Genomic DNA, 26,331 nt, shown 5'->3' on the forward strand with positions numbered 1-26,331 from the left:
TAAATTCAAATGTTTTATTGCTTTATGAAATGTCGATTGAAATTCAACTGTAAAAACCTTCATAATGCTCTGAAGTTGACAGAAATGACTGCTGGAAGTCAACACTCGCTCGGTTGTGTCCAACTTTTGACTTTGACCGCGATTGTCGGCACATAACTTAAAAACAAAAAAACATACATAAACTCTTTGGCGTCCTGCTCAAAGCACTATATTATCTACAATAATAATAATAATAATAATACAGATCTCTGAATAAAAAATATACTTAATAACAATAATAATAATTAACCTGTGGTTGTTAGTTAAAAAGCTCACAGTAAACACACAAAAAAAAAACACGTTTTTAAACTCCCACACAACGGTATCCGAACCAGCGGATTGGCCGTATGAGGGAGATTACACATGCATACACACATAAATCAGCTATGAATAAACTCAACCCTCCTCACACACATTTACAAACAACATCAGGTCTGTGTCAGTTTGGCAAAAAAAAAAAAAAGAAACATTTATACAATAAATCACATCTGGTCACGTGCTTCTCGGCCTCAGCAGAACCAGCTGTTGAGACGTCGAAAACACGCAAAACCTGGGCGATTCAACAGTGTTTCTGTTATAAATTAGTGAGCAACGGGGACGAAATTGAGGTTACTCAGGTTAAAAAAAATCCACATTTTGTCGGAGGGCAATGCTGAATATTTACAGTATCTGAGAGAGAGAGAGAGAGAGAGAGAGAGAGACCGAGAGAGAGAGAGAGGGGGGGGGGAGCGAGAGCATGAGGCTTAAATTCATATTTGGGAAGATAAATATGCAACTTTGTCATTCATTGGATTGGGGGAAAAAGATTGGACAGAAAAAGAAGGAAGGAAGCAGCAATTACTGTATATCCATTTATACGGTATATAAATATGTTGGCATACAGGCGCCAACCACAGTCCAAAATACTGTCCAAGTACCTGGAAGAGTCCTGGGCCGACTGCCTGCAGCCCTGAGTCAGAGCACAGCTCTTCCTCTAAATATGGGAAACCCCCACCCCACACCCACCACCACCCTTTTGATTACCCACAATATTCCAGTTTCTTACATCCAATATCTTCTTCCTGTGACAGACTTCACACATTTCGGGAATTCTTTCTCACACTGTTCAGGTCTTTTAAATAAAAATCTCCACTGCTTCCGACTCCAACTCCTCCAGGCCTCTGAAGGGGTTTAATAGCAACATCTTTGGTGTTGTCTTACCTGTGGGGGGAGAAGGGGGGGGAATACAATTACTGATTAGGAATTGTATGAAATGGTCAAAAATCATTGCAACTGAAAAGACTGAACTAAAGCATAACAAAAAAAAAAATCGGTAGATACTGCTAATAAAACATGGAAATCTCGAAAAACTCACATTTCATTAACATAAGAGCATAATTGTCAAAGTGGTAGATACTGCTAATGAAACATAAGCATAAGCATAATTGTCAAAGTCAATTTTTAATGTTTTAGGAATACAAGTCAAAACAACAAATTCAAAAACCAATAAAAGTGAAGTGTCCTTAATTCAACTTTTGTGGATTACCACAATCTGGATGACTGACAAACTACGCATTGATAGTGATACTTGATATTGTGACAGTAAGTTAAAAATGACGTAGGCAATTATGCTATTAAACCATTCTAACTTCAGAGTTCATTCAGTTCTTTCAGGACACACAATAAACAATCACATTCTCCAAATACTTACATTTTTACAATAAAATTCCCAAATCAAGGATATTTCTCCTCTCTCCTTTTCTTTCTACATTTCTTGAATGAGTCAAACCGTTCCAACTTCAAGTCTCATGTTTTACATTCCAACAATTTCAATTCGTTGCGCAGCATTTATGTGCAATTTCTACAGAAGCTGCATTCTATTGTAATGTGTGCCTAAATTCTCTATTAAAGAAAATAATGGTGGCAAAATACAGGCCGGTCCACTATCAGTGACTAAAGGTCAACGGAGATTTTCCACACTCAAACAGGCTTATGTGGAAAAATGTGCTCACTCAACAAGATCCTCATAGTTTCCGATGGCATGCACATTCCGGATAGTATCTCATAAACCACCGCATGGTTAATCAATGAGAGCAGCCATGAAGTCCAACACTCCTTACAGTCGCCTGTGTTTTTTTATGCCGCAGATTCCCAAATCCTGTACGATTCCCTCATGCAACGCTCGTAAAAAACAATGATTGCCCGCCGAGTGAATGATCAGCCCCTCGTAAACAAAAGGCGCATATCGGGGAGATGACTCACCGGCATTGAGCTTGGCGATGCCGGAGGCCTCATTGCCTTTGGTTCCCTCCGTCTGCCGTTCCAGCGTGTTGGGTTCCGACTGAGCGGAAAACAGGTGGCTCGGCAACGTCTGATCGTCGGAAAGACTCTTACCTACGGGAACAACATCAGCATTTAAATCATCAATCAGGATTACCAACAAAATTTGCCAGCATAATTTTTTTTCACCCAATAACTGTGTTGTCTTGCCTAGTTAAAATCTACAGTTCAATTTTCCATTAAGTTATTGTTTTGCTTAAGTGGTTCCAGCAGTTAGCATGTACGCTAGGCAGTCAAATGTTCTGGGTTCGAATCACAGCTCAGACATTCCAATATGGAGTTTGCCAGTGCTAGAGTTGGGTTTTCTCCGGGTACTTCAGCTTTCCTCCCACATTCCAAGAACATGCGTGTTAGGTACATTGAAGTCTAAATTGTCAATAGGTGTGAATGGTTGCTTGGCTATATATGCTCTGAACCAGTCCAGGATGTATCTCACTTCTCTCGCCAAAAGTCATCTGGGATAGACCCCAGACATGCTAGCTTAATTGAATACTCCAAATTCTCCATAGGTGTGAATGTGACCATGAATGGGTGTTGTCTGTCTGTATGTGCCCTGCAATTGACTGGTGACCAGTCCAGGGTGGATCCTGCTTCTCTCACCAAAAGTGAGTTTAGGTTAATTGAAAACTCTAAATTGTCCAAAGGAATGAACGTGAGTGTGGATGGTTGTTTGTCTATACAGTATGTGCCCTGCGATCCGACTGCCGACCAGTCTAGGGTGAGCACCGTCTCTCGCCCAAAGTCAACTTTGGTAAGACTCCAGCTAGTGTTCGAGAAAACGGAGGGATTGCTGGATTTCCGCTCCTCACCTCGACTCTTGGCGCCGCTCTTGGCTGTGAAAATGGAGGGCGTGGAAGAGGCCAGTCTCAGGGGCGCCCCGGCTGCGCTGAGGAGGTTCGTGCGGGAACTCTGCTCGTCCTTCCGCCCCTGGTCCTGGTGCAGCCGCTGGGTGAGGATCTTGATCACGGCATCCTTTTCCAGGATTTGAGCGTAGAGAGCACGGATTCTGAGAGAAAACGTAGGAACATACAGTATTAGATAAGTGACAACAAGTGCAACTACCTGGTGCTCTATCCATGAATAAAACAGAGGAGGCATCAGCTTCTGGCTAGCGGATGGGAACGTAAGCCCAAGATTCTCCCAAAAGGTTCCCACCTGTTCTCCATTTCCTGATTGCGGACATCCGCGACTGGCAGGTCCTCGTTAAAACTGTTGTTCGAGGAGTGGCAGGGCGAGTGGTTGATGATGGTGGTGTCTCTGCAAAAATCAGAACAACCATTCAAAAAGCGAGCTTCCAACTATTTGTTGATCGTTATTTACCTATTCACGTTTTTTTCTGTGGAAACCTACCCTCATTTATTCACTGAAAAATTTTCCTATTTACTTTTTTTTTGTTCTTTCTGTAACGTCTTAAGATGTCGCCAAAGCCCTGGCTAATAGGAAAGTAGCAATTAGTGTTAAGGAACTATTGTTGACGTGATACATTGCAACTATTTAAGATCGTTGCATGTGGGGGGGGGGGGGGGGATAAGTTTAGCCTGGGTTGTTAGTTCTGCATGTGCTTGTACATATGTAGTTCGGGTGCATTTTTTCAAAAGTTAAATCATTTAAGACATTTAAGACATTTATTTGAAGGGTAATGTAGTAAGATGATTTTGAAATGATATTAAAGTGCATAGTTATTGTACAACACAGTGTATTTTTTCTTTATTGAAAAGAAGTAACAAAAATTGTTGTTTTTTTGGGGGGGGGGGGGACTGGAACGGATCAATGGCATTTCAATAAGTAAAATTGATTGGCTATCTGAGTAAATTGAGTTACGAGCTTGGTCATAGGACAAAGTAAACTTGTAAGTTAAGTTAGGTCACTCTGCTATTGTCGGTAGAGCGGCGGTACCTCTGTGCGGCGGCAGTGGCGGCCACCTCCATGGCGAACTGCCTCATGGTGCTCTCCTCCAGGTACTTCTGTTCCCAGCGTACCATGTCGGCCTCCAGCGCCAGGATGCGTTCCTCGCGCTCCCGCAGACGCTCTTGGAGGGAGCCCATGGTCACGCCGGGTGGTTGGGACTGGCGCTGGTAAGTGAACAATTGTTGGTGAGCAAATGCACTTGCCCAGGAAATGTTTTCATGCTTTAAATGCCGTGTTTCCTTACCTTTATTCAGCCAGGGCAGTTATTGATGATAAAAATGCCCATTTTATATATTTTGCATTCATATTTGTCCTTATTTTTGGCCCATCAATCAATTTGAAAATCAAATTTGGGTGCAAAAATATGCCCTCCCTTGAGGTAATTGTACCTTCTGCCAGCTAGTGTAAGAGCATTTATTTGTTCTGTCACTATTTGCCACTAGCATTGTTAGAGGAACAAAGATACATTATTTGTAGTAAATAAGCAATACTTCCAGACCAATTAAGTTAAATGGGATCATTTTTACACACAGTGGTTGGGAAACGCCTTCAAGTGCCTTGGCTCAACAAAGGTTAAAAGACAGCAATGTAACGTACCTGCTGAGCCCTCAAACTCCTGAGCTCCTGCTCCAGGCGTGTCCTGAGCTTCATCTCCAGGCTCTCCCTCTTCTCACAGGTGGACTGCAGCTGAGCCAGGGCGCTCTGGAGCCTCTCCACCTTTTCCACGTAGGCCCTCTTCCTACGCAACTCCTCCTCCAGCTGACGGCCTCGTCCCCGGGCTGCGTCCAGGGCCTCCTCCAGCCTCCTGGTACGTAGGCTCTGCTCCTCAGCCTCAGCCCGCAATCGTTCGGCTTCCCGTTCCATGCGCTCCCGTTCCACGTTCTGCTCCTCGTCTGCGAGGGAAGACAAGACAAGACCGTTTTAAGTCCATGGTTAGAGTGTAGAGTTTTTTCAAGGACCTCCTCATAATCCTAATGTCAATTAAATAGAACTATGTAAACCCCTTAATGCCACAGAAATTAAAAAGTGGCCAAAGCTGTAATATTGAAATCACATTCATAATTTTTAAGAGGAAAAAAAGTTGTAATGTTATGGGAATAGTCAGATTTTTTGCACACACAAAAGTTTTATGAACAAGTATGTATTTTGTCATTATAATAGTCGGAATTGTGCCTAAATAAAGTAAACATTTCCCAAGAAAAAGTTGTAGGATACATAAAGTCAACGCGCAAAGAGGGAAAAAAAATCGTATTTTAACAGTTGAATTTAAAAAAAACCCAACTTTGTTCTTGTAATATTATGCCTTTTATTCTGGGAAAAGATGCCTTTAGTCTCTGAAAAACAGGACAATATTCTTGACCTTTAGCACCTTTTGTTCTAAAAAAAAATAGGACTTTATTCCAGTGATAACATGTCTTTTGTACAAGAAACAAAAAATAGAAAAAAGCTGCAATGTCACAATAATAAAGTCAGATTTTTTTTTCCAAGGAAAAAAAGTTAGTAATATGTCAATGTCAAAGTATAATTAGGGAAAAAAGTTGGTTTTTAACAAATGGATAAAAAAAAATACAACTATTCTCGTAATATGCCTTTTACTCTGGAAGAGTTTACTCCCCTAAAGAAATAGTAGCATAGTCTCAAAGAAATACACACACTTTGTTCTTGAAAAAAATATGACTTTTTTTTCCCTGTAAAAAATGGCCTTTTCTTTGAAAAAAATATGAATTCTTTCATAGAAAATTTGTAATGCGATAACATCAGGTTTTTTTCCACCGTTTTTTTTTCCAATCTCTACAAAAACAAAGACGTGTTTTGTCTGGATAAAACGTCATAATCTGCCCTGAATAAAGTCTTATTTTTCCAGGTCTGAAGTCGTAATATTATGACGTTAAAGTCAAAGTTTAACGAGGGAAGAAACGTGGTATATTAAGAAGTACATTTCCCAAACTTTATTCTCATAACACCTTTTATTCTGGAAAAGATACCTTTATTTTATATTTATATAATATATCCATCCATTTTCTGAGCCGCTTCTCCTCACTAGGGTCGCGGGCGTGCTGGAGCCTATCCAGCTATCATCGGGCAGGAGGCGGCGTACACCCTGAACTGGTTGCCAGCCAATTGCAGGGCACATACAAACAAACAACCATTCGCACTCACAGTCATACCTACGGGCAATTTAGAGTTGTCAATTAACCTACCATGCATGTTTTTGGGATGTGGGAGGAAACCGCAGTGCCCGGAGAAAACCCACGCAGGCACGGGGAGAACATGCCAAGTCCAAACAGGCGGGGCCGGGGATTGAACCCGGGTCCTCAGAAATGTGAGGCAGACGCTCTAACCAGTCGTTCACCGTGCCGCCTATATAATATATAGATATTTTATTCATTTATGTGGTTTCACCATTATAACCAATCATAACTCCAAAGTGACCTGTGATTCAAACAAGTTTGACACCTCTGGTTTAGAATCTTAAAAATCTTCTCCCTCCACTCCAGCAGAAAAAAAAATCTCCTCCATGTTGGGCTGCGTTCATTTAGCGAAGCACTTGTGGAATGCTGAGAGGAGGATGGAGGAAAAAGGGGGGAGAAAGCCACCCTATCCTTTTGACCCACATAGCGCTTTGGCATTCCTCATCAAGGCCATACAAACACCGACATTCTACTTGAGCCCAGTTCCTCTCTCAGACAACATAAATTAGTCCAACAACAGGTGGGTGCAGAATGAGAGAGGAGGTTGGGTGGGTGGGGGGCGCATTTCTATCCACAGTGCACCAATTTCGAGCCACTTCAATTTACTTCTCTACTTACAACGTGGCTTGAATTTTCTAAAGCCCTCTTAGAGAGGATGCTGAGGTTATGCAAGGGAAATTACAAAATGTGTGAGAATCTTAGCTATGAACAGAACCCACGCCATCCTAATCCAATCAGGCATGTTGATTACACCAAACCAAAATGTGAGAGACCCCACACGATGATGAAAATATCTGTGGTTTATGCGGGGTGGTAGTACCAAGACTGACCTGTGAGAGGTAGCGTAGTGCCACAGAGCATCCAGACTTCCAGAAAATACAAAGAAAAACAAAGAGAAATAGAAGAAATTGAAGAAGCTAGGCCCACTTTTAGCTTAATGGACTCAAATTCAGCTCGAATTTGGTTCTAAAAACACACCAAATCTGCAATCATGACTATTGAACATCTTTAACATTCACGATTGTTGGCGCCAATCAATTACTGAGCTGATCACGCCCGTGAAGCATGGGGGCTCCCAGCCAACAACAGGGCCCAAAAGCTGGGGCGAGCTACCACCTGAGAAGGTAACAACCCGCCAACAGTGAGCCCATGTCAAGCGCCAGCCTCGAGCAATCTTTTAAAGGCATTCGATAATCAAGTCGTTGCTGATTTTGATCAGAAGAAGTAGAAAATGCTCAAATTTGGCCTGGCATGTGTGTGTACCGTGCTTAGTTGGCTATCATTCCAATTCACTTCACAATCCCGGATGAACTCACGTTGACCACACATGAGGATTTCTGATCGTAAATATCGAACATCTTTCATATAGTAACCCCTGATTACTTTCCAATCAGATTGAGGAGGAAACAAATCACCCGTAACACAGCCCAGACCTTTGCTGACTTTTATAGGAAGGGAGTAAAAATGCTCAAATTTGGTCTTTGGGACTTACTTTGCTCAAGGAGTTTGGCCATGATGTGCTGGTTGTGGTCGGCGACCTGCACTTCTTTGGCGACGTGTGTTCGGGCGCTTTCCAAGTTCTCCTTCAGGTCTCGGTTGAAATCCTGCAGCCGGCGGATTTCATCCACCAGCCTCCTCCTCAGAGTCTGCTCCAGAGTCTCTCGCTTGCTGCTGCCTTGCATCAGTTTCTCGTAGGCCTCTGAAATACGCTGGATTTCCTGCTCCAACTGGGAGGAGGACAGAAATAGACAGAGAAGGAATTTTTCGGTTAACCTACTGACATGACTGGGGGGAACTGGAATGTTGCTTTTTGTCGTTATACTGCATAGAACAGTGGCTCTCAAAGTGGGGTCTGTGAAGCTGGAGTCCTTTTCTTGAAGAAAAGGCAATTTTTTTTTGAGAATATAGTCTTATTCTTTTGGGAGAACGAGACATTTTTTGAGAATATAGTCCTATTGGTTGAGAACAAAAATAAGATTTTGGCAGGAATAAATTATTTGAGAAGTAAACGTCATTTTTTGAGAATATAGTCCTCCTTTTTGTGACCAAAAGGTGATTTCTTTTGACAATATTTCCTTTTTTGGGGGGGGGGTGTACTCCTTTTTCTTTTCTTTTTTAGAAAAAAATATGAATATAGTCATTTTAAAAAAAAAACAAAAGGCAGATTTTTAAGAATATAGTTCAATTTCTTTAGGAAAAAAAGGCATATTTTTTTAGGCTATGGTCCCATTTTTATTCCAAAACAAAAGGTCTTTTTTAAAAACTGTTTTTAGAATAAACGCCTCTTTTCCAGAATAAAAGGTGTAATATTATGAGACTAAAGTTGTATTTTTGAAATGTACTTGTTAAAATAAGACTTTGTTTTCTCATTAAAATTAGACCTTAATAACATAATATTGCGACTTTATAAAAGAAAATCACTTTATTCCCGTAAGATTATGTCTTCACCCCAACCAAAAAACGTCTTGGGTCTTTTTTTTCCTTTTTTCTAGAAAAAGTACAACTTTATTATTTATTGTATTTTTTCCTCTGGAAAATAAAAAAAATGCTATCGTAATGACTTTTTTTTTTTTTTTTGCACGATAATATGCAGTTTTTAAATTCCTATAGCATTTAGGGGTACACATTTTAGTTAAGTTTAATTGGCAGTAGGATTATGAGCAGTTCCTTGGAAAAAAAATTCTTGGGACTCAAAAAGTTTGTGTACATACATTAAGCTGTGTGTATGTGTGTGCATGTTACATTTCCCAGAAGGAATTCAAGCCCGCACCACTCCCCATGAGACTGATTTATATCGACATTCCTAAGGGCTGATAGCCGCCATTCCAGGTGCAAACACACACACACACACACACACACACACATACACTCTCACATACATATACACAAAGAGCAGCACACAGCGGTCTGTGAAAGGCTGCCAGTTTAAGGAAGGTGTGCATGCCTGTGCCTGGCCTGTGGAAACGGCCCAAAAAAAAGACACCCACCATTACAGGCATGTTTACTCAGGGCTGCGGCCTGAGACGGGAGAAATCTTTCCAACCCTGCTAGTTATCATTCTTTTCGGCTGAGACAAGGGCAGAGCCATGTGACATAACATTTTACAGACTGACTGAGGCACTAAAAGTTGTTTCCACCACGGTAAAAAGTTGTACGGCACGTTTTCCACCCAGGCGGAGGCGGTGTCGTTTCGATTAGCTCATAGCAGCGTGACACACTGTAAACCCCCCAATGGATTCAACATTAAGGAAGACTGAAAGGGAGGATAAGCTCTGTGTGAGGAAAAGACGCTTTTTGTACTACTATTCCCATTCCATTCCTAAAGCCTGGCACACACATACCGATTTTTAACATTTTAACAGATTACACTCATAACCCACATACATAATGATTTGCCATCATAAATGCTGAACATTTAACATTTATTAACATTTGTCGGACCCGACCGGGAAAATCACTCCCAACACACATTGCACCACAGTATAATAATTCAGAACTATCCAATAATTGCGCCTCTACCAACTTTGACTGCAGGGGAGGGAAAATGTTCAAATTGGACATGATTGTTGATACGTGTCTTGCTTAGTTCACTATTGTTCCATTTCACGTCATTATTATGGATTCATGGGTTGACTCAACTTGGTGTTGGATTTTCCATCGTAAATGATTGTTTCCTAGCATACCACGGAGGAAAAATCACTCTTAATATATTCCAAACCACAGGATAATCACTGAGGATAATCTTTCAGAATCATCAGATAATAAGAGTGTGGGTAAAATGCTAAGTTATGGCTAGATTTTCTGTGTGTGTACCCAGCTTAACTGGCTATTGTTGCATTTGACCTCACAATCACAGAGTCTGTGGCTCGCCAAACTCCATTGACCAACTGTGTTGGGGAGATTTGGAAATGTCGGTTATAATTACAAGTTACCCTGTTGAAAATGTAATAGTAGTGTCTTAACACCCTCCCATGCCACAGGATAATGACTCAGGATGAACTTGTAGAAACATCCTAGAATCTGGCTTTTTCTGACTTTGATCGCAAAGGAGGGATGTGTGTACTCCACTTTAGATGGGCCGAATTTCAAGAAAGCTTCTCCATCTTGGACACTTGTCTGTGAAAGACAATCCCAGTGAGCAGTTGCCTGCATTTGCTGCTTCATCTGCACTGCAGCGCTGCAGCTGCCACCTTGCATACCGAAATGGCCCAACCAGAGGTCACACCAGTGGGTTTGAACACACTCCTCTCATTGTCATCGGCAGCACACGTGTGCACTCGTTTTAATTCCAAACAGGCCGCATAGATTTTTCAAGGCCAGCTTGTTAGACAGCATTGGATTGGGTGGTGACCAAGCATGCAGCTGATGGAGAAGCAAAGGGTCAGGGGTTGGGGGTTTCGTGGCAGGTGGCAGGCCGCTGTGTTAAAAAGTGAAAGGTTTCTTTTGTTCGCAGACAACTGCTCTTTGTGCACATTCTGAATTTTGACCCTGGATTTATGACGACGCATCTTTTTTCCCCCCTCCATTGGGTGGCAGAAACTCATGTCTGTAAAATTTGAATTGGAAAGTAATACCAGTTTGCTTTTTGAGGTGCTCTTGAGCATGGACTCTACCCACTATAATTAAGAAGAGAATTTCCTTTCAGGTCCAAAAAAGGTGAAAACGTATGGGAACCTGTTTTACTGTCATTATGGTAAACCAAAGAATTTTCATCAAAAGCAAATAGGCTTTCACCTTTTAATCCAAAAGGTTTCTTGTGTTCTGTTCATTATTGATAAACTAATGACCAAAGGCTCATTTTTATCAAGTAGTACAATTTGTTACTGTTCAGTTCTCAGTTCAAAAATCAAGAATGATACCGAGAAATGCTGATCTCCACTGTACCATCTTTTCCTTGACGTGACAACCATAAAGGCTGAAGCAAGACACGTGGCAGTCTATTGATTGGCTGACCGAATTTTGAGCATTTTTGCTCCCGTGCGATGAAAGTCGCAAAACCTGTTCATGATTTACAATGGTAAATCCTCATGTTTGCGGGAGTTTGGCCAAGCCACGGACTCTGTGATTGTGACGTAAAATGGAACGATAGCCAATTAAGTGGGGAAATAAAAGAGTATGAGTTTCTCTCTGGCCTCACCTTCTGAATACGACCAGTTTTCTCCCGGTGAGCTTCCAGCTCGTGCCTCAGCCTCTCATTCTCCATCAACAGCAACTCCACTTGGTTGGGCTCCTCCAAGCCAGCAGGGGGCAAGCCGGTGAAAGCATTGTAGCAAGAGACGTCAGCTGGCGGCCCGGACTGGATGTACCTGGAGGGCGAGACGTTGTTAAGTCGTGAATCGGAGCCAACCCAACCCCTTGAACGAGCGTTGGGGCCAGTCTAAAGACGTGAAGGCTTGTACAATAAAGTCTCTATTCCAGCTCCTTGGCCATCAGACGCTCTGGCTCCAGTAAAGAATGCAAAGTGAGGAACTATACTATTTTTAAAGGCCAAAGTAAGCACGTAAGGTGTTCCAGCTGCAACATGCCAAGTATTACAAATAACTTTGGATGGACACTGCTTTAAAAAGAAGGAAAGTATGACTCGATCATATGTTTATACCGTGGCGGCCCGTGCATTTGGTACCTTGGCGTCAGTGGGGACCTACTTGACTTTGTCCACCTCTTAATACCACCACCATCATGTTGCAATTATAAAAACCTTGCAAAAATACTATGCAAAAAGTAAATATAACAGCATGGAACTGTGCCATATTCATCTGGAGCACTTCAGAATCAATATTTATCTAACAACATGACCCAAGCATAAAGGAATTTACATAAAACACATCCATACTCCACAGAGATGCTCATTTCTAAATGTATTGATGCATGCAGATCGCAACAAGTGTGTTTTGCTCATCAAACAGTTTTGCGCTGACCAACCAATCAGCCTGGGAGGTGAATTTGAAATCTGGCTTCTTAAAGAAATAGTCCCATTGCTAATATAGTCCCTATTCACGGGGGGATAACGAGCCCTGCTATGAAGAGCGAAAATCCGTGAGAAATTGATGCGCCCCTAAAAAGGATCATGATTGCCGATAGCTGCCACATGATGGTGGCAAAGCACTACTTTTTTCTAAATGAAGCTGAAATATAAGTTCCAAAATAAAATCTGCAAACGTGAAATCGTGTATACCAAACAGCTAATATGCAGGGGTTAACTCTATTGTTTGTTACATCGGCTAGTACTAGTGATTCTTAAGGCCCTGGGGAAATAAGATTAACAGGGCAACACATAGAGGCTGAAATGTGATTGGACAAGAGATTTCACATCCATATGCATGTACTGAAAGCAGTGCAGCCAATAGAAACACGGCCAACAAAGAGAATAGACTATTGGGAATGAATTCATACCAGTTCATAGAACAAGTATTTCGATTTAGGTTGTAAATGTCGGTCAGTGCTTCTGATAATGTTTCGGCCAGCCGAGAAGGTCTTGCTGGCCCTGACGTTCCGCCACTGTGAGGAACTATACTATTTCCGAAAGGCCAAAGCTAGCATGTGAGGAGTTCCAGCCACAGCATGCCAACTATTACAAATACCTTTGGACCGGCGCTGCTTTGAAAAGAAGGAAAGTATGACTCAGGTTTGTGTTTATGCATGTGAAACTCAACAAGGAGCCACACCACGGAGTGTGATGTCATGCCGCGTTTAGTGAATAGATGCAATTAAGCTCAATTTGTACCTGTGCTGTGGGGCTTGTGCCGGCTCCTGGGCCTGGTGTGGGATAAATCCTTGTCCCTGGAGGGGAGCTGAGTACTCAGGTGGAGGGTTGCGTTTCTCTGGGCTCTGGGGGCCCCACTGGGTGTAGTACGCCAGCTCGGGGTAGCTGTGAGAGGTGCTCTTGACCACCTCTGCCTTGGCAACTGTGTCGTTCCTCTCCAGAGAGATTTGCATGCGGTGCTCGCTGAGGGAGCGAGCGTGGGCACACTTCCGCTCCATCTCATCCACCTCCTCGTGGAAGGCGCCCTCGTGGGGCTGCCTGCCAGGGCTCGGCGGCGCCCAGTGGGTGGCCAGGTACTGAGAATGTGCCTTGGCTTGCTCGTAGGTGGGCAGCTCCTCACCGTGGAGCTGGTAGAGTTGAAAGGCGCTTTCCGAGTGGTGGAAGTCGCCTTGGTGCTCTTGGCCCTGGGGCTCTTGTCTGGCAGAGAGCTGGGGGAACGGAGGCTCCTCCTGGGTGAGGCTCTCCAGAGAGGACCTGGGGCTCCTGCCCATGTCGCCCCCGCTGCTGGGCCCACTGTTGCTCCCGCTGCCCCCCCGCAGGGCCTGCTGCTGGATGGCGAGTAAGGTGCGGGTGTCGGTGGGGTTTCCGTAGCGAAGCTGCTCCTGGATGAGCCGGTGCAAGACTGTACCGGACGGCTCCTCGGTGGATGTCATTCTGATTCTCACTGTGGATTCTGTTCTGTTTCTCTGGATTTCACTGAAGTGGCTGTGAAACCTACCGACAGGGGGTGGATGTGGTTGTATTAGCATGGCTGATGAAACACACATCATGACACATGCAAATAGTATTCAAGCAGAAGGGTGTTTTCACACCAGGGCCCCAAACTAAATCAGTGAACACTCCATCACAACTGAAGCAAATCAGACTATTACCACCTCCAGAAGAAGTCTCTATTGGATTTCAAGGCTTAACAATGTGAATATAAAGTGGTCCAGGTCCACTTTGCCTTGTCTGAAAACAGGAAGTCCCTTTTGAGAGTCTCAAATAATACTCAAAACAGATCAGCTCCGGGTACCAAACTTAAATCAGCGGACACGCCATGACAACTGAACAGACCACCCTAAAGCAAGCTGGGCTAAGACTAAGACAGGCTAAAACAGAAGTGATCTCAATCCAGTTTCAAGGCTTAACATACACAAAGTGGCCTAAGCTCACTTTGTCTTGCCTCTTACCACAGGTGGTTTCAGTTTGGTTCTAAGGCCTACCATGTGTATATGTGAATACTATACGCTATGAGAACTGATCAGAACCTCCGAGAGGAAACTAGACTCGGACCACCACTAGAAGTGGTTTCAATTTGGTTGCAGTGCCGCAATGTAAACGGAAAGTCGCCCGAGGTTCACTTTGCCTCGAGTCTTCTCTCAAATGAACTTGTAATGTGAAACCCCCAAAATAATGCAGTCAATTTTTGAGAATAGCATTCAAACGGAAGGGCATTAGGGACTGATCAGACACCTCTAAGGTAAACTGGACTCAGGCAATCTGCAGAAGTGGTTTCAATGCGCTATGTGAACACAAAGTGAATCAGGTTCACTTTGCCTCGAGTCTTCTCTCAAATGAACTTGTAATGTGAAACCCCCAAAATAATGCAGTCACTTTTTGAGGATAGCATTCAAACGGAAGGGCATTAGGGACTGATCAGACACCGCTAAGGTAAACTGGACTCAGGCAATCTGCAGAAGTGGTTTCAATGCACTATGTGAACACAAAGTGAATCAGGTTCACTTTGCCTTGAGTCCTCTTTCAAATGAATTTGCCATGAGCCCCAACAGAGAAAGGAGTCCCTCTTGAGTTTGGCTTATGCATCAATAAAGTATCTACTCATGTATGGCTCAAAACGAGGCATTCATGATTCGTAAGGGCTTCAACACAGCTTTTTAAAACATTTTGTTTAAAAAACAAAACAAAAACAAGAGTATCTGTTTCTACAGTTTCCCACCAGCGACAACATAAAACTGGGGAGGCTTTCCCCACGGCAAACAAGAAAACAATTCCAATCTCACGTAGGGAGGCAAAAGCGCATAAAAGCAAACCTGGCCTGGGGGACTCATTTACTTCTTCCATCTTCGCTTTGAAACCGCCTGTAGGCGTTAAAAAGATACTTTACGTGTTGGTTGACCGTGTTTGTAATTTGAAAAGAAAAAGACAAAAGTCAGTCTTACCAGCTCAGGCTCTCATCCTAACAACTAGACGTGTTCGCTCTAATGTGTGGAAATCCAAGTTTTTGTATTAATTCCAACCCTGTGTGCGTCGTTTTCTTTTCTTTTTTCCTTCTTTTTTTTTTTTGGTTGACTTTGAGGAACCAAAACGCGCGTCCTCCCCTTTTGCTGCTGCTGTGTGAAATGCTGCTTGTGCTGGGGGAAAGCAGGCGGGCCGATAATAAGCCAGCAGGGAGGAGGGACCCAACCGGGAATGCCAAGAATGTTCAACTGAAGCTCCCTCGGGGGATCAGACGTGTAAAAAGCAGCCAGCGGGGGAAGAACGAGGAGGAAGGGCTTGCTGGGCTTTATCGTTTAACATGGAGCACAAAACAAAACAAGGTGAACGATTTGGCCATTTGTTTATAAAGCTGTGGGTTCACATGGGAGGTAGCAAAAGTACTCACACCCTGTACCGTACCTAAGTTGAAGTGCAGATACTTATTTAAAACAAATAAAAATAAATAAAAGATTGTAGTAAAAGTACAAGTAATGATTCAACTCCTTTACTTAAGTAAAAAAAGAAAATAAAAAAAAGCGCAGACTAAGAATGTATTTTTAGTATACACAATATCCAGTTTGATAACTTCCTACAAAAAAAACACAACCTGTGCACACAAAATAATTTTCCTCTTTTATTCATTCATTTGTTTAATGCTATCTACTGCCTGGCCAAGGCAGAAGCCAAATAAGCACCTGTTTAGTCGTTTGTTTTATTTTTGTTTTTAATTTCTTCAAGTTCCATTGAGGAAGAACATAAAAAGGCAAGTTTTTATTTTTTTTATTTTTTATTTTTAACTACAGCCTTTGCTCAATTCTACATAGTTTTAAGACATAACTATTCAACTTTAGATTTTTGTCATCCCACCAATGTTCAGCTAAATGATTATTTAAGTATTTAATTTAAATTTAGGTTGTTTTATCTAATAAATTGTTTTGTTACATGTTAGGTTATCATATATCATTCACTCATATATCTTATATAAGTTATTTTATTTGGTATTGCACATTATTGTTCTTGCTGTTATGCCTAGATGATATTCAGTATCCCACTAAATGCTTTGCCACCAGGAATGTTGTGTAAATCCATCTGCACTTGCAGTGTATTTTTTAAAAAAAGTATTCATTATACTAATTACAGTTCGTTAAAGGGGATTATTGCAATTCAAAAAAATAAATTAAAAAAATCACATTGTCATATTTGTCGAACGAGTCATTGACTTAACTGTAGGTCAGCCTTCGAACCGATAATATATTGGGCTTTATTTTCATGACCACCGCAAATCCAACGCTGCACTTGGCGTAACAGTGAGGAGTCGGGCTAGACCCGGTTTTGGTAATTTTGTGGAACGGCGTCCCCCACCCCTTTTAAAATGGGACAGATGACTTCAACCCTGTCCAATCGAACCCGCTTATTTCATCCCCTTTAAAAACGGCACAAATAGTCTCTCTATATGCGTGATGTGCGGGACTGGAGCATTGAACGATGGCAGGTACCCTTATGATACAGAATGTGCGGGTGAAAAACCTCTGGCAACTTACATACTGTATGTCCGCGGACCTCATTGATCTGAATCCCCTCCAATGATTGTCCACCCCTGACCCATAGAGCTACGTGCCAGCCAATATCTGAGATGATTTAAAAAAAAAATGATAACATTAATAATGCGTTCAATGAATTGCTTTCTACAATGATATAGAGGGATCAATGCGTGCTCTTCACATATTTCGGAATGAAGTGTGTCTGTCAGGCTGTGCTTGCATGAAAACCAAGATACACCACCATTTGCAGTCAGACGCATGTTGTGCAGTCTATAGAAATAGAGCCCTTAGTGTTATAGTAACACTTCATGTATAAGGTGTTTTTCAGGGTTAACAAGGTAAGGGGGGCTGGGTGGGTGCCAGCGATGAATGTGCACGTGATTGCATGACAAATGATTGACGTCATGCCTTCTGCCTCTGATTTGTGTTTTCCCTCATTGTGTTTTTCCTTAAAAATCCAAAGTTAGCAGATTTTTTTTCAAGGATCATATTTATCATGTACGACTGTCAAGTCATTAATGACTGTTTCGACAAACATGACAAAAAGCGATTTTTGTTTTAAAATTGCAAACACCTTTTAAAGGGAAATTCAACAATGATCAATTATCAATATGATTGGCAGAAATAGAAAAATGAAATTCCTTCATACACAATCAAATTTAATTTAGGGCCCCATGGAGGCATAGGCCAGCTTTAATGCTGTCAAAACAATGTGTTCTTCTTTGCTAACGTTGTGAACTGACCAAAAAAAAAAAAAAAAGCTAAAATAGCTCATGAACAACAACACAAATTACCCGTGTGTAATAAGTACTAAATAATAATACAAGTGCATTTCCACATACTTGAAAAAGGTACTGGTACTTAAATACAGTAACAAAGTACTTACTTACTAGTTACTTCCCACCTCTGTTTCACAAGAAAAGGGGCGCATCTTCGATCCTCCCCTGCATTCCACTTCCCTTTTACAATGGAATGTGTGGAATGCTTATGTAAATTCGAAGAACCTCAAAGGATTCAAAGCAAATAAATAAATCAAAATGTTTGGTCTTATCTAACTCAATAAGGCAATCAAAGTGTTGGAAGAAAAATAGAACTGAACAAAGGTGTTTTTTTTTCTTGATAACACTCTTGGAACAGTGATTTGCAAATCCTTTTGAAGCTATATTGAATAGGAATACACTACATAGACCATATATTTTTTGAACGTTATTGTTTTTGGTAAATATTCTCTCATTTTGAATTTGATGCCTGCAACACGTCAACAAAAGAATGAGAAAGTTAAGGAATGCTAAATAAAACACCTGTTAAGAACATTCCACAGATGAACAGGTTAATTGGAGACAGATGGGTGTCATGATTGGCTGTAAAAGGAGCATCCCCAAAAGGCTCAGTTGTTCACGAGCAAAGATGGCATGAGATTCCCCGCTTTGTGAGTAACTGCGTGAGTAAATAGTCCAAAAGTTTAAGGACAACGTTACTCAATGTATATTTGCAAGGAATTTAGGGATTTCATCATCTGCGGTTCATAATATAATCAAAAGCTTTAGAGAATCTGGAGAAATCTCTGCATGTGAGCAGCAAGTCTAAAAACCAGCATTGAATACCTGTGATCTTCGGTGGCACTGCATGAAAAACCGGCATCACTGTGTAAGGGATATTTCCACGTGGGCTCAGGAACACTTCAGAAAACCATTGTCAGTTAATACAGCACGTCGCTACATCTGCAAATGCAAGTTAAAACTCTACCATGCAAAGCAAAAGCCAAATATCAGCAACAGCCTGAAACGCCACTGGCTTCTCTTGGCCGAACTCATCTGAGATGGACTGACGCAAAGTGGAAATGTGTTCTGTGGTCTGACGACTCCACATTTCAAATTGTTTTTGGAAATCCTCGACATTGTGTCCTCCAGGCCAAAGAGGAGAAGGACAATCCGGATTGCTATTAGTGCAAAACTACAAAGCCAGCATTTGTGACGTTATGGGGGTGTGTTAGTGCCCGTGGCATGGGTAGCTTGCACATATCTGAAGGCACCATTAATGCTGAAAGGTACGTACACGTTTTGGAGTAACATATGCTGCCATCCAAACAATGTCTTTTTCAGGGACATGCCTGCTTATTTCAGAAATGAAATGCCAAGCCACATTCTGCTTGTGTTACAACAGCATGGCTTCATAGTAAAAGCGCGCGAGTACTAGACTGGTCTGCTAGCAGTTCAGACCTGTCTCCCATTGAAAATGTGTGGCGGATTATGATGTGCCAAATACGAAAACGGAGACTCCAGACTGTTGAGCAGGAATGGGAAAAAATTCCACCTACAAAGCTTCAACAATTAGTGTCCTCGGTTTTGAAACGCTTACTGAGTGTTGTTAAAAGGAAAGGTGATGTAACAAAGTGGTAAACGTGCACTTGTCCCAGTTTTATCGGAACGTGTTGCAGGCATCAAATTCAAAATGAGTGAATAGTTGCAAAAAATAGTTAATCAGTTTAAACATTAAATATCTTTACTTTGTAGTCGACTCAGTTGAACATAGGTTGAAAAGGATTTGCAAATCATTGTATTCTGTTTTTATTTACATTTTACACAACATCCCAACTAAATTGGAATTGGGATTTGATTGTGTAATCAAAGGTAATCCGGATAAGGTTAAGGTAAAGTAATTAAAGAGATGTTTCACATATGCATGCATGTAAAGCAGGGTACGCACATTCCGACACTCTGGCCAAATTGGAGCATTTTCCCTCCCTATCAAATCAAATCAAACGTTATTTGTATAGCACATTTCATACATAAAAAAATGCAACAGTGTGCTTCACAAGAAGACAAATTACAGCAATAGAACAATGTAAAAAGAAACGCCCCTCCCGCCCCACGCAAAGACAAATAGCCCCCGCAAACACACACACACATGAAAATATTTATTGGTTTCATTTTTTTAATAGTACAAAAACCTGGCATTTGAACAGGGTTGTGTAGACTTTCTATATCCACTGGAGATGTCTGCTTGAAAAACGTGGTTTGAGTCTTCTTATTGTGCGTTTGTGTGTGCGTGTGACCATCTCAAAGCGTGTCAAATCCTTCGTCCAAACACAGAGCTTCAACCTGAGAAATCATGCATATGTTAGACGTGTATAACACCGAATGCTTCTCGGGCACAAGCATTCCTCACATCTTCCCTACAGTGATTGGCAAGTGTCAATTACAGGCCTTTAGTGTCCTTTTTGTGTGTGTTTTTGCTCCTCGAAGGGCCTTGCGGAAGAAAGAAGGCGCATGTTTATGACTGTCTATATTTCACTTGAAGTGCAGAGAAAACAACACAGAGCTATTTACTACTTTACTGCTTGATTGGCGCTAAGTCCTTTATGACGGGCTTTTAAGCGTGGGGCGTGAAAATAGCTAAGATGTTTGTCATAACAGACAAGTCAGTCACATGAGCTGAATAAGCGTGAAAGAAGGAAGGAGGGTCATTCACAGATAAAACAATTCAAATGTATTTTTTTTTTTGTGTGTGTCACAAAATTATGATGTGATTTTAAAAGATGTTTTTCCTCCTTAATTCCTCCAAAATGCTAAAAGATAATGACATCATTGAAATCAAGTTTTGCTATTGGTTTTGGTTTCCTCCTCTGGGGTTTGCTTTATTTCTCCTTATACCAAACGAGCTTGAAACTGTTTTTTCCCTTGAGAAACAAGATATATATTCCCATTATAGACAATGTAACAATAAGTGCTTTTGCTTGGAAACATGACCCTTTAGTCAAAACTGGGACAAAATCTAAGCATACAGTAAAAAAATCTTTGAAGACCAAATCGGATGAATACTAGCACATACGAAATCAGAGGTTCCAATGTACAGTCATAAATTCATTACCAAAATATGGTAATTACACAAAAGTACACATTTAATTAACGCATCAAATTGTTTATTAACGCTGCAAATTTAAGTGACATCTGTTTTACAAAACAATCACACACATTGAACATGTGTTCCCTAACTCATCAAATTCTGAAAAAAAGAATAAACTGTGAAACATATTAAGACGTAAAATAAAATAGGTATATTTGAAAATTTGCCTCACAATTCTGTCCTGAATTCATGTTACACTGATTTGGCCCTTCTTGTCTGTTTCTTAGTGTGAACTTGAAAGTGCAAATCGCCTAAAAAATAAAAAAAAGTTGCTAGGGGTTCAGAAAAGTTGCTAAATATAGTGACCAAATCTAAGTTGCCAACACGGACTCTGCTTTTGTGAACAAGATTCGCTTTGTTCGCAGCTATGTTGTTAGTGTAAGCAGTGTACATCAGCGAGACATGTTTTGAACCATGGAAATTGCAAAAAAACTTTTTTCTTTAAAAAAAAAAAAGAATTAATAGATAAAATTGATGACCCAGTCCTACTTAAAAGTGGTGCAAAGTAGGCCACTTGAATTGATTGTTTTACAGTATGTGATTGCCAGCCCACGGCTGATTATCAAAAATCTATGCTCCTAACGAGAAAAGTATTGAAGCAGCTTGTGTGCGTGTGTGTGTGTGTGCGCGTGTGTGTGCATGTGTACTCTTGGCCTTGTCTCTGCTGGTGGACTACGCCTCTGGGCCATTTTGTCCTCCATTGTGCCATGCTTCCTGTGAACTTCCAAAGGAATGCAAAGGCTGACTCTTCATTTTGGAGCCTTTTAAAAAGTCATTACATGAGCTCTAATATCCAAACTTGTGTGTCACACAAAAATTCCCCTTTTGTCTAATTTCCCATATTAAATCCCCAGACTAGGATAAATGTCGTTTTTAACCGTGTGAAAAAAGATGAATTTGGCACCTTATATAAATAAAACTTTGTACTGGAGCATAACTGTAAAATTAACATTTATACTTCACACTGTGAAGCATTCTTGACTATTTTTAGCAGAGTCTTTTGGGTCATTTATCCTTTCAGATTCAAGAGAGCTTTTGACTGATGTAGCAAAGCAGTGCCAGAACATAACCAAGACCAAGCTTTCTGTCACTCGACTGCACAAGTTTTCATTGTACCTTGCATAGATTCAAAACACCGAGTGCCTGATGTACAAAGCAGCCCCAGAACATAACCGAGACGAGGCTTTCTGACACCGGGGCAGCAAGCACATTTTGGTCCAGAATCCCTTGATCGTCTTAAGTCTTCATTGTCCCTGCACAGATTCAACTGAAACCAAGCTTTCTGATACCTGGAAAGCACATTTCACTCCAGGATGCTTTGATAGTCTTGAGATGTTGTACAGATTCCAGGTACCATGTGACGGGGATATAACAAAGCAAAAAAAAAAAAAAGAAATACAAAAAATGGTGAGTTTTAGAGCATGTTGAGGCCCTAAAAAGACTAAGACAAATGCATACAAAAAATGTTTTTGAGAAATGTCTAAAATATCCTACTGTTGTCCCTTCTAAAGTGTAAAAGTGGAGTCATGGCATCCTCCTTCTATATGAGGAAGAGAAAGTTGACCACAGGGCTGGAAGCAGCGCGTTTCCAATTGTGTAACATGTACTTTGACTGCACTCACTGTTGTCTCAGTTGTGCTCGTGTTTTCCACCAAAGCCACAAAAAGTGAACAGTTTTTACATGTTTACGTACATGCCCGACCATTGTAAAGCTTTATTGCCCAATATATTTACTGTACCCATAGAGTAGTAAATGATGAAATGCATTTATTTAAAATCCAACCAGACGTACGTTAAATAACATGGAAATGGGTATGGGTCATTTTAGGCCCATGGTACCCATTTGAAGGGTAGTGACATTTTTATTAAAATAATAATAATAATAAAATTAAATAAGGATGTATGATGATCAAAAACGTTGATTACGGAATTCCTTTAATTCATTGCAAAGATGTAAAAAATTAAAACCCAGCTGTCTCACTTTCAACCCATGTTGTTCATCAAAGTTGAAACGTATCTTTCTCGAATTGTTTTGAGCGAAAACAATTCTTAACTGCTTTTAGATAAGTCACATGAATTAAAAAGCAGTAGAAAACCAGACCAAACCAAGATGTCTCTCTCCTAATCTTGCTCACATTTGTTTCTGTTCCTTTCGGCTCAGTAGTTTCGCTTCTTTTGGTTGATCTCTTTTATGCCTTTGAGGATGGGAGCATTGGGGAGATACCGAAGCGGTGGCTTTGTGTGGGAAAGATCCAGGCAAAATAGACAGCGAGGCCACTTGATGCAGCCGGATTGGTGAGGAATGTAACTGATAGTGTTGGAAGGAGTGGGATGGATTCCTTTCTTTTGCTCTCACATCTATGTAGGACTTAGTCATTCACACAATACACAATGAAGGGGGGAATCAAGGTGTTTTAAAGCCAGGCCCGTATCCTGTTCTCAGGAAACGGCGGTTGAGTGAGCTTCCCATGTGTTCATATTTCACAACAGCTCTGATTCTTGTCCGTGTGTGTGTACTGTGTACGTTTAAGTGCTTTTTAGAATCGGAAGCGGGGGGGGGGGGGGGGGGGGGGGGGGGGTGACATAAAGTGTTATAAGGAGAGTGGAGAGAAGTTAAGGAACGTCTGCGTGTCGCAGCAAGTCAACTTCCAAGTATTCGGAGGGAATTTCCAGACATTTGCAGACTTCAGATAATGACTCACAAGTGTTGAGTGTGTGTGTGAAAATAAAACAGATGTGCGGTCGTAATGAGGACAGGTCTTGATGAATAGACCCGTCATTCCCTGCTCAAGAAACCAGTACGCTTCAAAAGATGTAGACACATTTATGAGTCACTTAGCCACTTACTTTAGCATGGTGCATGGGGGCGAATTCAATCTCTCCTGGGTAAAATGAAAACTCAAAACTATCAAGGCATTCAGGAGAAAATGTACTGTCCAGTGTCAGAAAGCTTGGTCGCGGTTCTGTTCTGGGGTTGCTTTGCTAGATCTGGCACAGCTTGTCTTGAATCTGTGCAGGGCTACAGTGAAATCTCAAGATTATCAAGGCATTTGTGAGACAAATGTGTTGTGCTGTGTCAGAAAATGGCGAAAATGTGTCTTTTGCTACATCCGGCACAGGATATCTTAAATCTGTGCACGGTACAATGAAATCTTAAGGCTATTAAGATATTTGGGAGAGAACTATATTGTCAAGTGTCAGAAAGCTTTTCCTGGGTTATGTTCTGGGGCTGCTTTTCTAGATGCGGCACAGTTCGTCTTGAATCTGTGCAGGGTAAAATGAAATGTCAAAACCTTCAAGGCATTCAAGAGTATTGTATATCATGTTGGAACAATGTACAGTGTCTAGGTTTGTTTAAACCCGACCACATGTACCCTGTCCGCCTGACTGGTCTATCCACATTTTTCTCTCTCTGGCCATGATACTTGAGAAGTGCTTTGTTTGTTGAAGAGTCACAGTTATCAAAAGAATGCGTTTCACACCCGTTGGTAACTACAGTATCAAATTCAACCTATCACTTAAAGGGGACATTATGGAAAAGTGACTTTTTAAATTACTTGTATACAAATAGTTGGGTCTCTCGAGTTCTTGGTTAAATTAGCCACTGGTGGCTTCTTTGCGCATTAGCCATTCATTTGCAGTCTGGACACAGAAGGGTGAATGTCTGCTCCTCTGGAGGGAGTCCAAAGTCTCCAGAAATTTCCAATACCGCCACAAACAAAGTTGATACATTTGATGCTAATTGCTTTTCCTGTAAAAAAATAAATAAATCACTAGAGTGGTCAGAAAGGCCACAGTGATGATCCAGAGCCACTTTCAACAACAGCCAGGTGAGAGAGAAGCATAAACGGAAGGTAACAAAAGGTGCGGGGGGAAGAACATCTGCTCTGGAGGGAGTCTTAGAAATCTCTAGTAGTCTTCAATAACACAACAACAGAATGTATTTTTTCAGTAATAGTCACTAGAGATCAAGGGATCCAAAATTACAGAGCCACTTTCAAGCGACAGCCGGTCTACAGCACTATCGGAAGGTATGGAAAGGTAAGCAGTGTTAGTACAGATTAGCGAAATAGTAACAGCGGTCTCAGCATTAGCGACTAAGTGGAACATACATAATTAAAAAAAAAAAAAAACTTGATAGTCAACCAAAGTCATGAAACAGATTATGTTCCACTTTTGAAGTTCAAATGTATCATTGAACCAAACCAAACACCTCTAATGTTGTGTGTTAGCACTAGCATCAGCTTTAACGGTACTGTTCAGACACATATGGACTTTGTTAGCACGTACATTCATCGACTTGACTCCTAGAGCTCATGACGTCCGTTAACTGATGTAAATTTCCCCTCCAAGCCAACATATTTACAGACTGTCATAGCAACTCAATTATTTTTTTCCTCTCCAAACAGAATATGTGGACTCCACTCTCAGACATATTAGTCATAAGGCGCTGGGGGCGAATAGCTGAGCGTCACTGTAATGATGTTTTTGCTGTTGTCTTTGACCTCCATTCCCGCCAAACTGAAAATGACTTCTCACTGCATTCCTGGTGTTTGCACGTAGGAAGATTGAAAAGGAGCAGCATTTAGACTGCTTGGATGCCCCCCTCTGGGTAGATGCCCCTACCCTCCCCCTTTGACCACCACTGGATTACTGGTATGTGTGTACCCCGCTTAGGCATCTGATCTGAACAGCTCAAGTTAAAAAAGAAATTTAAAAAATACAATTCAAGCTAATATTTCATGTTTTTACATGCTCCCAGAATAGAACAACTGCTCTTATATAAAAGTGATCCATTCAAAGACTAAAGTGGTTCCAAGCTCTAGGGCAAATGTTGGAAAATAAGGCGTTTATATATAAAACAGCTATATTAAGGGTTGTGCTTCTATCTTTTGCCCTGGAGACAACATGCATACCGCAGACCAATGACACAGCAACAAGACATGACAGCCATGTCCCAAAAACAGCCTCCCACCCCTGCGGCTGTCCAGGAGGTCACTAGAATGCCAGCCATTCATTCGGGCCCCCCCCCCCCCCCCCCCAGGCATGCATGTGGACCCCCCCACCCCCGGCAAATAACTATCTGTGCCCCTCTGTTGCTGAGCTTGCACATAGCATGTTATCCCATGGCCGGCTTTGGCACGCCATGTGATGCAAAGCGAGAGAAAGGGAGCGTGTTCCTAGTTTGTAAATGAGCTCTGAAAATGTATTGGAGGCTTTTCTATGGACTAAAGCTATTTATTTCCTGTACTACTAGGGATGTCAGATAGAGTAACACTGGTGACCATTGAATGTTAAGCGGTAATTGTGCAATACAATAACTGAGCTATGATAGTAGCTGTATGCATACAGGTATATTGTATTGTATTATTAGCACTATCATATAATCCTGTGCTTTAGTTGCAAAAAATGGCCTAAAATGGTTAGACTTTTGGCTGTTTTATACACTAGCAGAAAATCCATA

General features: G+C 41.4%; 1 protein-coding gene and 1 long non-coding RNA gene across 3 annotated transcripts in view; one reads left to right on the forward strand and one right to left on the reverse strand.

Annotated features, from left to right (window-relative positions):
* On the reverse strand, positions 1–15,562 carry LOC133489001 (angiomotin-like 2a). Its single transcript, XM_061797605.1, has 10 exons — positions 15,384–15,562; positions 13,183–13,935; positions 11,596–11,764; positions 7,951–8,185; positions 4,864–5,159; positions 4,255–4,430; positions 3,514–3,615; positions 3,168–3,364; positions 2,281–2,412; positions 1–1,239 (listed from the first exon to the last, which is right to left on the reverse strand). The coding sequence occupies exons 2-10, from the start codon at positions 13,872–13,874 to the stop codon at positions 1,154–1,156; spliced, it is 2,085 nt and encodes a 694-aa protein (XP_061653589.1). The 5' UTR covers positions 13,875–13,935; positions 15,384–15,562; the 3' UTR covers positions 1–1,153.
* Positions 11,757–26,331, forward strand: part of LOC133489002 (uncharacterized) — a 20,817-nt gene continuing 6,242 nt past the window's right edge. The window contains exon 1 of one of the 2 annotated variants that reach the window (XR_009791788.1): positions 11,757–11,919. This is a non-coding gene — a long non-coding RNA (uncharacterized LOC133489002). Of the gene's footprint in view, positions 11,920–15,663; positions 15,762–26,331 lie in introns of those variants that run through there. The other variant, XR_009791787.1, reaches the window with a different exon arrangement.

This window comes from Phyllopteryx taeniolatus, chromosome 14, assembly GCF_024500385.1.
Source record: "Phyllopteryx taeniolatus isolate TA_2022b chromosome 14, UOR_Ptae_1.2, whole genome shotgun sequence".
NCBI lineage: Eukaryota > Metazoa > Chordata > Actinopteri > Syngnathiformes > Syngnathidae > Phyllopteryx > Phyllopteryx taeniolatus.

Excerpts from the sequence above, each read along its gene's own strand:
- LOC133489001 (XM_061797605.1), bottom strand. The coding sequence starts at position 13,874 with ATGACATCCACCGAGGAGCCGTCCGGTACAGTCTTGCACCGGCTCATC. Across the intron at positions 11,765-13,182 it reads GCACAAGCCCCACAGCACAG|GTACATCCAGTCCGGGCCGC; the intron begins GTACAAATTGAG and ends CTCGCCCTCCAG. Across the intron at positions 2,413-3,167 it reads GAGCGGCGCCAAGAGTCGAG|GTAAGAGTCTTTCCGACGAT; the intron begins GTGAGGAGCGGA and ends TTGTTCCCGTAG.